This window comes from Apiotrichum porosum (genome assembly GCF_003942205.1).
Source record: "Apiotrichum porosum strain DSM 27194 chromosome Unknown scaffold_4, whole genome shotgun sequence".
NCBI classification, from domain to species: domain Eukaryota; kingdom Fungi; phylum Basidiomycota; class Tremellomycetes; order Trichosporonales; family Trichosporonaceae; genus Apiotrichum; species Apiotrichum porosum.
Genome location: NW_021167111.1, coordinates 1275147 through 1289978, shown reverse-complemented (window position 1 = coordinate 1289978; position 14832 = coordinate 1275147). Strand labels below are relative to the sequence as shown.

At 59.5% G+C, this 14832-nt stretch overlaps 6 protein-coding genes across 6 annotated transcripts; 2 read left to right on the top strand and 4 right to left on the bottom strand.

Moving 5' to 3' along the window:
- Window positions 1-318: 318 nt before the first annotated feature.
- Window positions 319-1893, top strand: EHS24_007218 (uncharacterized protein; the record flags this gene model as incomplete). The annotated part of the gene is made up of 6 exons (XM_028622591.1): window positions 319-372; window positions 494-521; window positions 572-730; window positions 786-1614; window positions 1654-1849; window positions 1888-1893. The coding sequence occupies 6 exons, from the start codon at window positions 319-321 to the stop codon at window positions 1891-1893; spliced, it is 1272 nt and encodes a 423-aa protein (XP_028477483.1).
- Window positions 1894-2113: 220 nt separating this feature from the next.
- Window positions 2114-3090, bottom strand: EHS24_007217 (uncharacterized protein; the record flags this gene model as incomplete). Its single annotated transcript, XM_028622590.1, has 5 exons — window positions 2114-2292; window positions 2398-2652; window positions 2768-2856; window positions 2912-2953; window positions 2996-3090. The coding sequence occupies 5 exons, from the start codon at window positions 3088-3090 to the stop codon at window positions 2114-2116; spliced, it is 660 nt and encodes a 219-aa protein (XP_028477482.1).
- Window positions 3091-3412: 322 nt separating this feature from the next.
- Window positions 3413-4501, top strand: SNF7 (ESCRT-III subunit protein snf7; the record flags this gene model as incomplete). Its single annotated transcript, XM_028622589.1, has 3 exons — window positions 3413-3833; window positions 3981-4077; window positions 4204-4501. The coding sequence occupies 3 exons, from the start codon at window positions 3413-3415 to the stop codon at window positions 4499-4501; spliced, it is 816 nt and encodes a 271-aa protein (XP_028477481.1).
- A 455-nt stretch (window positions 4502-4956) lies between these two features.
- On the bottom strand, window positions 4957-9641 carry EHS24_007215 (uncharacterized protein; the record flags this gene model as incomplete). The annotated part of the gene is made up of 4 exons (XM_028622588.1): window positions 4957-7959; window positions 8002-8313; window positions 8415-9194; window positions 9345-9641. 4 exons carry the CDS (start codon window positions 9639-9641, stop codon window positions 4957-4959), a joined length of 4392 nt encoding a protein of 1463 aa, XP_028477480.1.
- Window positions 9642-10290: 649 nt separating this feature from the next.
- EHS24_007214 (uncharacterized protein) lies at window positions 10291-12071 on the bottom strand (the record flags this gene model as incomplete). Its single annotated transcript, XM_028622587.1, has 5 exons — window positions 10291-11253; window positions 11294-11389; window positions 11439-11665; window positions 11738-11917; window positions 11975-12071. 5 exons carry the CDS (start codon window positions 12069-12071, stop codon window positions 10291-10293), a joined length of 1563 nt encoding a protein of 520 aa, XP_028477479.1.
- A 644-nt stretch (window positions 12072-12715) lies between these two features.
- Window positions 12716-14558, bottom strand: RPT5 (26S proteasome regulatory subunit 6A; the record flags this gene model as incomplete). Its single annotated transcript, XM_028622586.1, has 9 exons — window positions 12716-12727; window positions 12775-12867; window positions 12911-13141; window positions 13185-13560; window positions 13607-13712; window positions 13751-13859; window positions 13911-14009; window positions 14082-14261; window positions 14376-14558. The coding sequence occupies 9 exons, from the start codon at window positions 14556-14558 to the stop codon at window positions 12716-12718; spliced, it is 1389 nt and encodes a 462-aa protein (XP_028477478.1).
- Between the last annotated feature and the right edge of the window lie 274 nt (window positions 14559-14832).

Below are 14832 nucleotides of genomic sequence, written 5' to 3'. Positions count from 1 at the left end.
GGGCGATAGAAGATGTCGGAAAGACGTTTCTGGCACTTCTCGTGCTGGCGGCGACGCGTGAACGTCAGCTCTCCCACTCTTTGGCGCGGTCGACGGAACCTAATTTTGGGCACATGGCCGTACGGGTTTGCTCCCGCCGGCTGGCCTCGACGCCCTCCACGTCGGGTTGACGCGCCGCCCCGTCCGTCATGAGGGGACAGGAAGGGAGACAAACGAGCGAGCAACTCGCGCGCGCCGAGCACTTGTTCCAGTTGTGTTGGTGCTGGACACTTTTCTACTCTTTCAGGTCATCCTTTTGTTCTACTCTACGCCGTCATCATGGGTCGGAATGGCTTCATGGGAAGCTTCCAGGGCTTGGATGCCTTTGGCAAGGTGAGTCTCACTTTCATCGCTCGCCCGGTTCTCTGTGGCACGCGCCAAACGCGCGATGCGCAGTGCATCGCGATGCCGCTCCGACAGTCATATCTGGCTGAGCTCAACTGACGCACAACAGACCATGGAAGATGTCCGAATTAGGACACGTACCGGCGCTCTCTGTAAGCTTACATTCATGGCTCAGACCTAACAACAGTGACTCTTATCTCGTTCTCGATCATCCTCACGTCGATCATGCTGGAATGGGTGGACTACCGTCGCGTCCTGATTGAGCCTTCTATTGAGGTCGACCGTTCGCGTGGCGAGAAGCTTGTTATTGACATGGACGTCACGTTCCCTCGCGTCCCTTGTTTCCGTGCGTAGCTGGTCTGCTTCCCAACACCCGCGACATAATGCTGACCCCGCGACAGTGCTCTCTCTTGACGTGATGGACATCTCCGGCGTGAGGCAAAACGACATTTCGCACAACATTATCAAGACCCGCTTGAACAGCCAGGGTGTGGAGATTGAGAAGACCAAGGCTGGCCAGCTCAAGGGTGACGCCGACCGCGCGGCGCAGGCCAACGACCCCACCTACTGTGGTTCGTGTTACGGCGCCACCCCTCCCGAGAACGGATGCTGCAACACTTGCGAGGAGGTGCGCCAGGCGTACATTCGCAAGGGTTGGTCGTTCTCGGACCCCAACGGTATCGAGCAGTGTATCGAGGAGCACTGGACCGAGAAGATGGAGCAGCAGAACGCCGAGGGTTGCCGCATCTCCGGCAAGGTCAAGGTCAACAAGGTTATCGGCAACCTCCAGTTCTCGCACGGCTCGACGTTCATGCGCCAGGGCATGAGCATCCAGGAGCTTGTTCCTTACCTCAAGGACAGCAGCTCTCACCACGACTTTGGCCACGTGATCCACAAGTTTGCCTTTGGCGCCGACCTCACCCCGGAGCAGGAGGCCGCCAACGAGAAGAAGGAGCTCGAGACCCGTGCGCGTCTCGACATCTATGACCCCCTCACCAACGTCGCTGCCCACAGCACCGACGAGGAGGACTCTACAAACTACATGTTCCAGTACTTTGTCAAGGTCGTCTCCACCTCGTTTGTCTACCTTAACGGTGCCGAGATCCCGTCGCACCAGTACTCTGTTACTCGCTACGAGCGTGACCTCCGTACCGGCAACCTCCCTACTCGCGACGACCACGGACACGTTACTACCCACCACACGAACCCTATTCCGGGTCTGTTTATCAAGTGAGTTGATGACAGCTTTTCCAGTGCTAACTCGCGCAGCTACGAGATCTCGCCGATGAAGGTGATCCACACCGAGACGCGCCAGTCGTTTGCCCACTTTGTCACTAGCACGTGTGCCATTATTGGTGGTGTCCTCACCGTCGCGTCGCTTCTTGACTCTATGATCTTCACCGGCCGAAAGGTGATCAAGGGCAAGAACGAGTACGACAGCTTTGGGGCTGCCACTGGAAAGATGGTGGGTTTCGCTGCCGTGAAGTCTACTGACCCGCACAGATGTAGACAATCTAGTCCTGGATGGCTGGACGAAGATGTATTCACGAAGCATTGCATGCATGTTTCGATTGCAACTAGAGGCTTCCATCTTCCATTACCTTCATGTCTGTCTCTGGCCCTCTATCGCAATGTTGTTTCAGCACTCTGTGTCTAGTGAAATGATCCATGCGTGGCAAGTGTACAATAAGAATCAACCTCTCCCCTCACTCCATATCGTGGAGCTAGTCTATTCGCCAACACGATACGCGACCATGGCCTCGAGGCTGTGGACGTTGGTGGTAAAGCTGCGGAGACGGACCTGCTCGACCTTGCCGCGGTCGATGAGGTGCGGGTCGGCGTCGTCCCAAGTCGAAGGGATGGCAGTGTCGGGTGCGTCGTCTGTGTACGCCAGGATGGTGAACGTGCCTGTAGGTGTTAGCGAGGGTGGTTCAATGTGAAAATGAGGTCTGCCGTCGAGCTTGATCCGGCGTGCTTGATCCTGCGCTGCGGCCCAGCTCGTTGTACACTCACACTCCTCATCAAGAATGGGCAAGAAGGTGACACTGCTAGTGATCTGCTTCATGATACCCTGGATCTCGGCCTGGACCTCCTTCTCCGTCTTGTTCTTCTTCTTGGCAGCAGGCTTGGGTGCACCTGGCAGCGCACCGGCGGAAGAGGGACCGTCCTCGGTGTGGATGTCAAACTGCCAGCGCTCAAGTGTCTCGTCCGTCTCCACGCTCTTGATCGCAAGCACGAGGCGGGTGAGGTGCGACGACATGAGCCATTCTGAGAGAAGAAAGCGTAGTCAGTATTAGGGCTCACTCCAGACAAGAAAGATGAACGGACGAGGGAGGGTGCAACCTCCTCCGTCTCTGTCCGCCTCTGTCTCGACGGCACTTACCTTGCACCTGGGCCAGGATGGTCTGAATATACTCTTTCAAGCTGTCGTCCGAGGTCACGAGCATGGGGAGGCCATACTTCTTAACCATTCTGACAGGTCAGCTTGGGCGCGTCAAACCTGGAGGTTGAACCACTGAATACGAACCGGAAGTCATCGGAGGGGTACACTCCACGCTGGTACAGAATGCTGTTTGTGAGCTTTCGTCCTCAAGACAGTTTCAGCTCGTACCTGTTGACGCTGTACTCGAAAAACTCGGTGACAATAGCGACCGATCCCTTGATGGTGATAGCCTGGTTTGTCCTCGTTGCCTGCTTGGTGGCCATGGTGTATGGGGCGATGAGAGTGGATGTATGGTGTCACCTGTATTTGTTGTTGCTGTTGCATCAACCCAAAGTCACGCACGACTCTTGTGGTGGACGGGGCGGAACCAAATATGAAATAGAAAACATGAGGCTGACATTTCACTCTCCACTTTATGGCGCGCAACAGAGGCTGACACGTTTGCAATGACGGCTGGGCGAGAGAGGCTGGGCTGGGTGGCCAACCACCCAAACGCCAACAAGTCGTTCTCCGACCTCTACCATCCTCACTGCCCTTCAACACTCCTTTCTCTACACCCCCGATACCTCCACACCTGTCGCCGACATGTCCTCCTGGATGAATTGGTTCGGCGGGCGCAAGGACACGCGCGAGAGCGCTCGTGACGCCATTGTCAACCTCCGCCAGCAGCTCCTCATGATTGAGAAGAAGGAGGCACACTACCAGACCAAGATTGACGATGAGATGAAGAAGGCCCGCGCCAACGCTACTACCAACAAGCGACGTGAGTGCGGACCTGGGGTGGGGGTTGGTGGGGAAGGTGAACAGACGGGCGGTGCTGGTGTCGATATCCCCATATCGGCCCATCGCCGTGCCGTCCCCTTGCCACCCTGCCCGCCGCCCGGCATCGCCCCGCCGAACAGTATGCTGACACCGTCCAGTGGCTACCGCTGCGCTGAGGCAGAAGAAGGCGTTCGAGAACGAGCTCGACAGGCTGGCGGGCACGCGCTTGACTCTGGAGACACAGGTGTGTATTGACGGTCCTCGCTTGCTTGCGAACGGAGCCTTGCCTATTTCGGCTCTTCTCTGCTCTTTCGGGCTTGTGCGGCGCGCCCCCGGCTCCGCACAACCTATTGAAGACATCTTATCGCGAGCTCCAACAGTATACTAACAGTCCAGGTCAACGCCATCGAGTCGGCCAACCTCAACGCCGAGACCATGGCGGCCATGAAGAAGGGTGCCGACGCATTGAAGTCGATCCACCAGACTCTGTACGTGTTTGTGTGTTGGTTCAATGGGGTGGGGAAAGCATATTTATCGCGCTTGTCCCCCCCCCCTATTCCTCACCCCATGTCGTCTGCTTTTCTCTGCGAGCCCCAGCTGACTCATCTCAACAGCCAGGTCGACAAGGTCGACGCAACGATGGACTCGATCCGAGAGCAGATGGACATTACCAACGACATTTCCGAGGCCATCTCGAACCCTGTCGGCATGGGTGTCATGCTCGACGAGGACGACCTGGCGGCCGAGCTCGAGGCCCTCGAGCAGGAAGAGCTCGACGACCGCCTCAAGGGTGCCGACCACGTGCCCCTCCACACCCCCGCCTCGCCAACCCGCGTCTCGGCTCCGGCCCACGCCGAAGAGGACGACGAGGAGGCGCAGCTCCGCCAGCTCCAGGCCGAGCTTGCCATGTAAGGGAACACCCACACGACTGCCGGCTTCTTCCTTTCTATTCTTCACCCACACTCGCGTAGACGCACATTACAATCGCCCCCCCCCCGCTACGACGTCCACGCATACTAGTCGACCTCGTCACACACACCTGAATCCGCACAAGACTCTGGGCCTACAGAGTCTTTCCGGGTTCCCCTCCAACTCTCCCCCCTTATACCAAGGTCCCGCTAACGTCCATACACTTCCCTCGGGACTCTGCAGGTTCGCCCATAGGCATGTACCATCAGATGCGACGTATTTTTCATCAGCGTGGGGGCGGCAATGACAGGCAGCGAACACAGAGAGGAGAGTCTTATCGCGAAACGAGCGAGCGCGTGCGCTGTGCCGTGAACGGTTATTTCATGCTGCATGCGAGGCCGGATATGGCGGAAATTACAACAACAGGATAGCTAGAGAGAACTCGCGGCAGAGGCAGTCTACTGATTCTTGTTAGGGGAAACCGACAGTGCTACACCTGGACTTCCAATGACACCGTTGCCGTCGGCGCGGCGCGGCGGTGGCGGGGCAGAGGGGAATTGCTGCCTTCTGGGCGTGACCACGCGCGGCGTTGAGAGGGAGAAGTTGAACGCGGGAGTCTGGCGCGGGAGTAGGTTGTGGGCCGTGGTCGACTGGCGGGTACGCTGTGGCGCCGCAGGGAGGGTGATGACACCGACACGGTTACCAAAGCCCGCAAGGACGGCACGGGGGCCAGCGGCGCTGAAGGGACGGACCGCGACATAGCCTAATGGTGGGTGGGTAGCGACACTAAACGAGCCGACAGAGGAAGGGAACGACGCGCGGCCGTTGAGACTGAGGATGCGTTCGGCGCGACGTGCCCGCATGGGCATCTCGCCGTCGGCTGAGGGTGGTGGTGGTGTGCCGGGAGGGAGTGGCAGATGTGTTCCGTGGCGAGGTGAAGTGCCGGCGCGCGCACGACGCTCCAGGACATCGAGGTTGGCATTGTCCACGAGGAGCGAGGTGCCGTTCCATGGAGCAGCGAGGTCAACTGCCCAGAACTCCCACTGCGAGTCATCGATGCCAGCGCCGGCCCGGCGAACACCAACGAGATCGTTGCCCAACACGGCCCAGCCGCCATCGGTGGCGACCACAGCGCCAAGGGGAACAACATCGGCATCAGCCCACGGCATGCGGGTGCCTGGAGACGGGTTGCCGCTGTCATCGGCAGTAGCCATTGACAAGGTCGAGAGCGCAGTGTATGAGCTGCCTTGCCTGTCAAGTGGTGATGGGGGACGGCGAGCGTCATCGGCGTCGCGCCAGCCGCTCAGGCGGCGAGCGCCATGCGACGAGAGCGGGAACTCGCCATTGGAGGCCGGCGGTGCCAGCGCACTCGCCTTGACCGGCGAAGTACCGTGGCTTGCGGTGCCACTCAGGCCTCCAGAGGTTGAGCGGGCGCGAGCGGGCGAGGGAGGGAGGACTAGAGGAGAGCCACGGAGGGAGACCGCAGACGCAACACCCAGTTGGCTCAACTGGCTGCTGCGGGTGTCCTCGATGGCAGAGGCACGGCGGGGGAGTGGTGGGCAGCGGCAGAAGGAGTCGGCCCCGCGGGGCACGACTCGGTCGACATAGACGTTGGTGCCCGTCGACGAGATGACAAAGAAGCCGTCACTGGTCTTGCTGTCGCAGGTCGAGCAACGGGTGACGGATGGTGCCGCAACAGCAATGTCGCGTACTGGCTCACCGACCTGGCCAAACACTGCCGCCATGGGCTCGCCGTCGGCGTCAAACACCTCGATGCGACCTGAGCGGCGGCCAACAACGACAATGTCGGTAGGTCTTTGCCAGTCGACGAGACCGCAAGCAACCGCGAGAACACGGTCAGTGGACTCGCACGTTGACAAGAGCGGGGTGGACGACCACTCGCCGTGCTCCTTGCGCCACATGGTGGTTCTGTCAGGACCGCCGACGATAGCGATAGGTCCAGCGTCGGACGCCAAGAGGTCGACTCGGCAGCTGGCGTCGGCGCTTGCGGGCGGCGCAATGTCGATGACGCGGTTACCGACACCGATGGCACGGATGGCGCCATTGCCGAGGGCAACGAGGAGTGTCGGACGACCTTGGGGCCGCTCGCGGCCAACAGGCGAGGCAGTGAACGGGTCGTCAACACCAGAAGGCGAGTCGTCAAAGGCAATAGCAGTGACACGGTCATCACCACAGCCAACGGAGACTGGGCCAAGAACCTCAGTCTTGCGGTCGTCTGGGGTCGACCAAAGCTGGACAACACCGCCACGGGTGGCAACGGCAATGCAGTGCCGGTCACCGCTCACGGCAGCACCAACAATGGGATCGCCGGCGGGGATAAACTCGGTCGAGACCATCTCGCGCGTCCCAGAGACACGCTCATCGTCGGTGAAACGCCAGAAGCAAACCGAATTGTCAACACCGACCGACACGGCCAGCTTTCCGTCCGAACTCGACGCAAGGACGTCAACATCCGACTCGTGACTTGCTGGGAGCATGCTGACGCCAGCGCTGAGGGTAAGGGTTGTCCTGCGTGGCCGCACCTCGGTGTCGGTCTCCTCGTCCGACGCATTCGCCTCCCGACCGCGACCAAGACGGTTGCGCTGAGCCGCAAGCAGCTCTGAGTCCTTGAGCAAGTATGCAAGCACACAATAGAGGACCACACAGGTGAGAAGCTGGGGCGCCAGTCCGACCTTGATATAGTACCAGATTGGGTCGAGACGGGGCATCCATCGGGTGCGCGGCACCAGAAGGTTGTGCAGGTCGGCAGGGAGGAGAGAGTGGCCCAAGCGTGGGAGAACGACAATAGACGATGGCAGCATGGTCATGCGGACAGAGCCGAGTCCCTGGGGGTTGATTGAGCGCCAGAGCGCCTCGGAAACAGACAGTGAGGAGAGATCGGTGCCAGTTGTGGCAAACATGGTCGGACGGGCGGAAGGCGCAAGCGACGACGTGCTGGTAGGGGTGTAGCCGTAAAACGTGGCCGGCGTGGTGAAGCTTGTCCGTCCGCGCTCCGTGTAGTAGTACAGCACACCCAGCGAGACGAGTAGCAAGATGAGGCTACCACTCTTAACGGTCCTTGCACGGAGAACACTGCGCCAGCTGAAGCGCGTCGACTTGGTGCGGCGGTGCCTGGCCTCATCCTCCTCACGGCGTTTTGCCTCGTTTGATGCAAGCGCTCCGTTAGAAGAGAGCACATCTGCCAACTCCAGACGTTGGGCGTCAATGGACAAGACGGTGAGGAAGAAGGTGTTGAGCATGAACCAGTCGGTAAAGATGACCACGGCTGCGAAAACGCAAAACTCGCGCACTGGTGGGAGGTGGACACAGAGCCAGACAAGGCCAAGGAGGGTGAGGTCGATGAGGGAGGTGAGGGCAATGGTGGTGCCGACCTTGCTGAGACCAATGCCGATACGGACCGGCACGGAGTAGGTGAACGGCACGGCAAAGACAGCCTTGGTCTGTATCGTTAGGGCCCTGTACACACGTTGGCAACGACTCACCATTGCAGACATGTTTTCAGCGCCGACAACAACAACAACAAAGGGGAGCGCATACGTCGGGAGGATGGCCTCGTTCTTGCTCAGGCCCCAGCCGTTCCAGCCACACAGTGAGAGAATGCTAAAGGACATGACGCCCGAGCAGCACAGTTGGACAATGCCGGTAAACGCGAGACCGAAGCGCGAGTGGACTTTGGAGGCGCTTGAGAGCTGCATGAGCAGGGCCGTGAAGAGGACGGCGTAGCCAACCAGCACAAAGTATGGTGGGGTCGATGAGACGACCACTGGTGGGCGCGGACGAGGCGAAGACGAAAACTGAGACAGAAGTCAGCCATGAGCGTGAGAGAAAGAAGCCAGTCGCAGTTGTTATCGGAAGGGAGGCAACTGGGACTCGGGGGCCAAAACAAGCCACTCACCGACACCAATGTCGAGCACTGGACGTTCTTGCCACCAGTGTACGTCTCGGTGAACACCTCGGCACCGAGTGGTGCCAAGGCGTCAGCGAGGCTGCTTCTCCATGCAGACGCGAACGCTGAGCTGTTGGAGGGCTTATGGAATGGCACGATGAGACCGTGATACACCTCTTGTGATGTCACTGCACTGTCTCCGTCGGTTGGGTACCACAGCTCAGACAGCGCGGTGGTACCGGGGATAGAAGACTCGTGGGGAGTGAGCAAGTAGCAAGGTCCAGCCGGCACGGCAACACCGTCGTGGTCGGCAAGATGGCGAACACAGCGTGCGCCCGCGGGTCCGTCCTTCTCCCACCCTTCCGCCAATGACCGAACAGCCGCGACAATTTGATCGTCGCGCGGTGTCCACTCCATGTCGTGCTCGCCATCCAGCACGTCGCCCACATCTGCCCATGCTACTCGGAGGAGTTCCACAGACAGGTCGGATGACGGGCCAGCCGTCGAAACCGGCACCCAGGAAGCATCGGCTCCGGCCTCACTTGCCCACCACGGGCCCCACTCAACGTTGGGAAGCAGAGGCGGTGGTGGAGGAAAGAATGTCTGGCTGAGCGGCGTTGTGAAGAATGACAGAGCACCGCGAGACTTTGCGATGCTCTCGGCGTCCCCTGGCACTGGCGCCAGTGCTGGTCCGGCCATTGGCTGGTCGAAGCGACGCTCGAGGAACATGGCGAAACTCGGGTAGAAGAGGTTGGTCATGACAAGACAGTCGATAATGAGCGTGCGAATCTGTAGACACCGTCAGCCCCGCCGATCTCACGACTGGGCGACCGATGGCGCTGGGTCTTCTTGCCACCGGACAACGACCCGGGAAAGGCAAATCAAGGCCCCATGGTCGTCTTCGTCGCCCAAGACGCTGTGCCGCGCGGTAACACTCACCTGGTTGCGCGCACAGTGTTCACCAAACTGCCTAAAGGCAGCTTGGACAACTCCTCTGGCTCCCTTTGCATACGCGTTGTGAGGCGAGCCCGAGTTGGCGCTGGACGACGCGTGAGCCGATGGGGCGTTCTTGCTTCGCCGTCTCCCACGCGGGCGGGCCGGAGCAGGTAGTGTCGTCGATGACGAGGCGCCGTTCTCCACGCTGGCGGCAGCGGTGCGCGTGCGATGCCGAAGGGTCGCAGTGCCGGTCGCGCCGCCCGCGCCTGTCGGCAGCGTGGGCGCGCCGAGCCAGGACATGTAGGAGTTGCGAGACGGAGAGAGAGGGGAGAGCAAGCGAGACGATGGGGTTGTGGGGGGTCGATGGGGAATTTATCGCAGCATTTGGGAGTGTGTAGTAAGAGACGACGAGAGATAAGGTAGAATACGACGGCGAAGAAAGTGGGAAAGCGGCGGGGGTGGTGCGGATAGAGAGAGTGAGAGTGTCGAGGCGGTCCTTGGTGTTGAGCGAGGAATGTGTGAGCGGCGTCACGCCTCGGAGGAGCGTCGAGCACCCAGGGCCATAAACCCAGGCAGACGGTCCACGCCGCACTTTCGGGGGGTTGGCAGGCACACACGCAGCCAGCACACGGGTTATGGGATCTCCAATGGCCCCCTATTTCCTTTCCATTAGGCCACCATTACAAACAGTGGGTCCCCCATTACAATCCATTCATGTGCACACGGCCGGGACATTTGAGATGGATTTTGTGCGTGCCAAAGGCGCCTCGTCCCGAAACAATCCTGAACGGCATGAACCAGTCCACACGCGCGGCCACTGTTCTGGGCAATGCCGTTGGGCAGGAAGCCATGCTTGCACGGTGCGATCGCAGGGCCTCGCCCCCCCCGTAGTTATTGGTCCGTGCTTAACAGCACGTACAAGGCGTACAACCATAAATCTATTGTCTACCTACGAGTCTTCACCCTCGGACCCCTCATCAGCCACAGAGGGTTCCACGTTCCAAGCACGCGCAAGGGCTAGCCAGTACCTACCCTCTGTGCTTTCCCGACCACCCCAGGGTGAAAGACGCGAAGCACCTGTCAACTGGCGCACATCCGCGTCTGTCAACTCCCAGTTGCCAGCAGCCTGACTAACCAAACGCGCATAGAGGTGGTACGCATTGTGGTGGAACTGGTCGAGAATTAGCCGACCGCGTCGTGCCAGGTCGTCCGGTACACGGTCCCCAGAGAGAGGCTCGTCGTCGTCGTCATCGTCTTCCTCGTCGTCTTCGTCTCCGACGAGGTCGGCGCCGAGCAGATGGCGTGCGCTGTCCTGGTCAATGTCGTCGTCGTCGAGGGCAATGTGGCCGACCTGTCCGCGACCAAGGGCAAACTCGCACACGCCGACACAGAGGTTCCAGATCCGCTCCAGCATCTCAAACACGATAAGCCACATGCCGCCGGCGCGCGACGTCGCGCTGAATCCGACAGTCTCGGCGTGGACGCCGCGCGGAGACTGGTCCAACAGCACGAGTGAGCGGTACAGCGCGAGGTCCTTGAACGCATACGTTGCGCTGGTGGTTGTCGGCTTGGCCCGGGTGTCCTTGTCGTTGGGAGTGGTCACCAACACAGTCGGGGCAACAGGAGGTGTTGTTGGCGAGCGGACGTCGCTGTCGTCCTTGGGAAGCGAAGCAGAAAAGTCGATGAGCACGTCGTACGCGTCCGTGTGAGACTTGTACATGAGGTCAGAGGTGGTTGCGACCCAGCCGCTGTGACGCTTCTTGACGCTGTCCATGTCCATAAGGCCGATCTGGCCGAGCCACGTTGATGAACGCGCGCCGCCGGTCGCCGCAGAGGAAGGAGGTAGGCCCATGGCCCAGATACACCATGCAAATGCGGCGAGAGGGAGGAGGGGCGGTGGCGCGTACAGTAGCTGCCGTGTCAGTTGCAGTTACGCTCCCGTTGCAACTCACAATGCGTTGCCCGGACAATGACGCCTTGTACACTGTGATGATCGTGGGACCAAGCATGGCCAGTAGTGCTGAAAAGTACGTCGCAGGGTGCGCAGGCTGGACCGTCAGGTGCCAGTCTCTATCAATGTCGAGCGCCCACACTCACACTCATACCACGAGACAGACGCAGTGCGACGGTTGTAGCGGTCTGTAATGCCGGAGCATCGCTTGTCTTGGCGCGTAAACTCTCCCACACCGAGTCCAGCAGCGCCTTGACTGCAGGCCCATCAGGGTCGTCGGTTGAGAATGGGTTGTCTACACCCTCAAGCTTGTCATACAGGTCCTCGAGGGGCGTGGCGAGGTCAAAGACGTCGTCGGGCGATCCCGGTGGTGCTGTTCCCAGTGTCAGTTTGGCTAAATTATCCAAGGTAGCGTTGCGGCCTGGATAGGCGACGGTAGACGTACCCAAGACCACACCGAGTGTGCCCATACGCCGTCCGCGGCCAGCGCCCTCGCCTTCAAGTACACGCGACCGGAACAGGCCCGCGCCCGGCAGTCCATGGTGAGAGAAGACCACAAGATCCGTGTCACGGAGGTGCATGCCAGATGGCAGCGAAGTGTGTTCAATCAGACCGGCCTGGAGGTCTGTAGAAAATGTCAGCAACAATGGAGCACTTGCGCAAGGCGGTGTCGCAAACGCACCGTCCGAGAGGGAGGCATAGTATACGACTTCCTGGCCCTTGAGCTCGTGGAAATGGGTCAGGAAGAGGGCCGCAAGAGGCGGGAGAGTGGGTGGCATGGTTGTTGAGAGAGTTGGAATGAGCAACCAGACGCTGTAGCGTCTCTGGTCTTCAGCGCGTCGTTTGTCGTCCACGGCGTCTACCTGTCGGCCGACCGGCAACAACAACGACTGGACCGTCTCGGCTATGCGCGCCTACGTCATTGAACCTGCCGCCTAAGAGCGCCATTTGCCACACTGCCAAAACGGCGAATCTCCGGAATGCGCCAGTTCGCGTCGTCCTTATCGTTCACCGTCTCTCTTGTTATCCTTTTGCTAGGGTGAGAAGCTCTGACAGTGAGGATCCTATCCGAGTCGAGCTGTTGCTAGTTGAAAAAAGCAATTCCCTACGTCAATGAATCGCGTTAGCGGTTTCATTGCAATTTCTGGAAAACTACATTCATTGTGTCCTTTTTGCGGTCGAGCGAGTGAAATAGAGGCCAGACGAGCAGCCATGTAGCTGCATGCACGACACTGCAGGTGATACACGAAGACTATGACGCCAATGCTAGATAATCTCTGGTCTCTGATCTCTGACTCTGACTGGCTCGCTCACGACTGCCGACCACAGCAAGCTACCCCTCAGCTCACATCTTCCAGTGCAAAGTGTGTCATCACATATCTGTCTACAGAGTTCTCCTTCTTCATGCATGCTCGCCCATAGATTAGGCAAAGTACTGCGTTGGTCAGCTTGGAACCCAGAGCTACAGCTGCAACAACTTACGTGGTGCTCCTTTGCCTTGCGCGCCTGCACCTCGAGAATACCACCGTGGAAGTGCTCGTGCGTGAGCTGGGTTGCGTTCTGTCTCAACGCGAGCTGGAGAGTGGTTAGCTTCGAGCCGTGCAAGACAACAACACACCATTCCGGCCTCGACGCAGACGGCCTTGAGCTGGGCACCGTTCATGTCCTCGGTGGAGCGGGCCAGTTCCTCAAAGTTGACATTGGTGTGGTTGAGCTTGCGCGCGTGGATTTGCAGAATGTGCTCGCGCGCCGACTCGTTCGGCAGAGGGAACTCGATCTTGCGGTCCAGACGACCCGAACGGAGCAGTGCGGGGTCAAGAATGTCGATACGGTTGGTGGCGGCAATGACCTGGAGAGTTAGCGGAGACTCCCTGAAGTATTCCTCAATTCACCTTGATCCGCTGGTCGCTCGAGAAACCGTCAAGCTGGTTAAGCAGCTCGAGCATGGTACGCTGAACCTCACGGTCACCAGCCTTGTTGCTGTCGAAACGCTTGGTGCCCACTGCGTCGAGCTCATCGATGAAGATGATAGCCGGAGCCTTCTGCTTGGCAAGCTCAAACGCGTCGCGCACCAGCTTGGCACCGTCACCGATGTACATCTGGACAAGCGAGGGGCCGGCGAGCTTGAGGTAGCATGCGTTGGTCTGGGCGGCACAAGCACGAGCAAGGAGGGTCTTGCCGGTACCGGGAGGGCCGTACATGAGACAACCCTTGGGCGGGGTGATGCCGAGGGTCTTGAACTTTTCGGCCTGCTGCATGGGGAGGACACTGCAATGTCAGTTAAACCGCTGATGAGGGGCAATCGGAAACTCACATGGCCTCGACCAGCTCCTCGATCTGCTTGTCCAGACCACCAATGTCGGTATACTTCTCGGTCGGCCTCTCGTCCACCTCCATCGCCTTCACACGCGCGTCGTACTCTGGGCCGTTAGCTATCTCTATTCAAGCGCTAGCTCACCGTCTGGCAGCTTGTCAAGGACAAGGTACGAGTCCTTGTTCACACCAATAAGGTCTCCGGGGCGGAGCTCCTCGTGAGGGACAAGACCAATGATGGGCAGGAAGACGGTCTTCGTTGTGTCAGCACGTTGCCATCATCCGTGGGATAATCCTAAACACACCTGACGGGTGGAGGTCTTGATGACAGCACACTTGGACTTCTTTGCATTGTGCTCGTTGTGAGCAGCACCCTCCTGAGTCTCGGCGTCGACGTCGAGGATCTAGCATGGTCAGCGCCACCCTGCATGCCCAGGCCGGCCCGCCGCTCGGTCGCGGCCATCAACACAACTCACCTCCACGACCTTGGACACCAAGTACGGCAGGACCTTGTTCTGCTTAATCTTGGTGGTGTTGTCTTGGATCTTCTCAAGCATCTGGTTGCGCTCGTGGGCGAGACGCAGGTTCTCCTGGCGCATCATCTTGACCTCATTGTCAATCATGCGCGTCTGCATGCGAATCTCCTGGACGTCACCCTGCTCTGTCAGCCTCCAACTCTTTGATAATCCAGGACAACAGGACCGGGGGAGCTCTATACGTCTGCGAAGAGCTCCACCAAGGCCCCAGTTCGTCTTGGGATCACTACGCACAGAGACAACGTGCTCCGGAATGTCATCCCACGTCTCCTCGACGGGCTTGACCTCCTCCATCTTGACGTCGTCTCCAGTAGCGGCGGCCGTCTCGGCGGCAGCGCTAGAGCTCTCGGCCTTGACCTCGGCGGCAGCGGGGGCGGTGGGAGGGGGCACGGGGGGGTCGGCGGCGGGCTCGGACATGGTGAGCGGGTTGTGGAAGGTGTGGTTGCAGAGGATACAGAAGGCGGTGGATCATCGACCTGGAGTGCACCATCGAGGGACGCACGCGGACGGAACCAAAACGCGACTCGTAAGCCTCGTCGTGACGCGCTGAGGTTAATGGCATTAGGAAATTGGTATTAGGAAGGTAACTGAGGTTGTTATGTAATCGGGCGTGCGGCTCTGACGTAGGCGGCCAGGGCGGATTGGCGGTTGAGGTGTGCAGTTGCAGCTAACAACAAGTCAAGTCTCTACT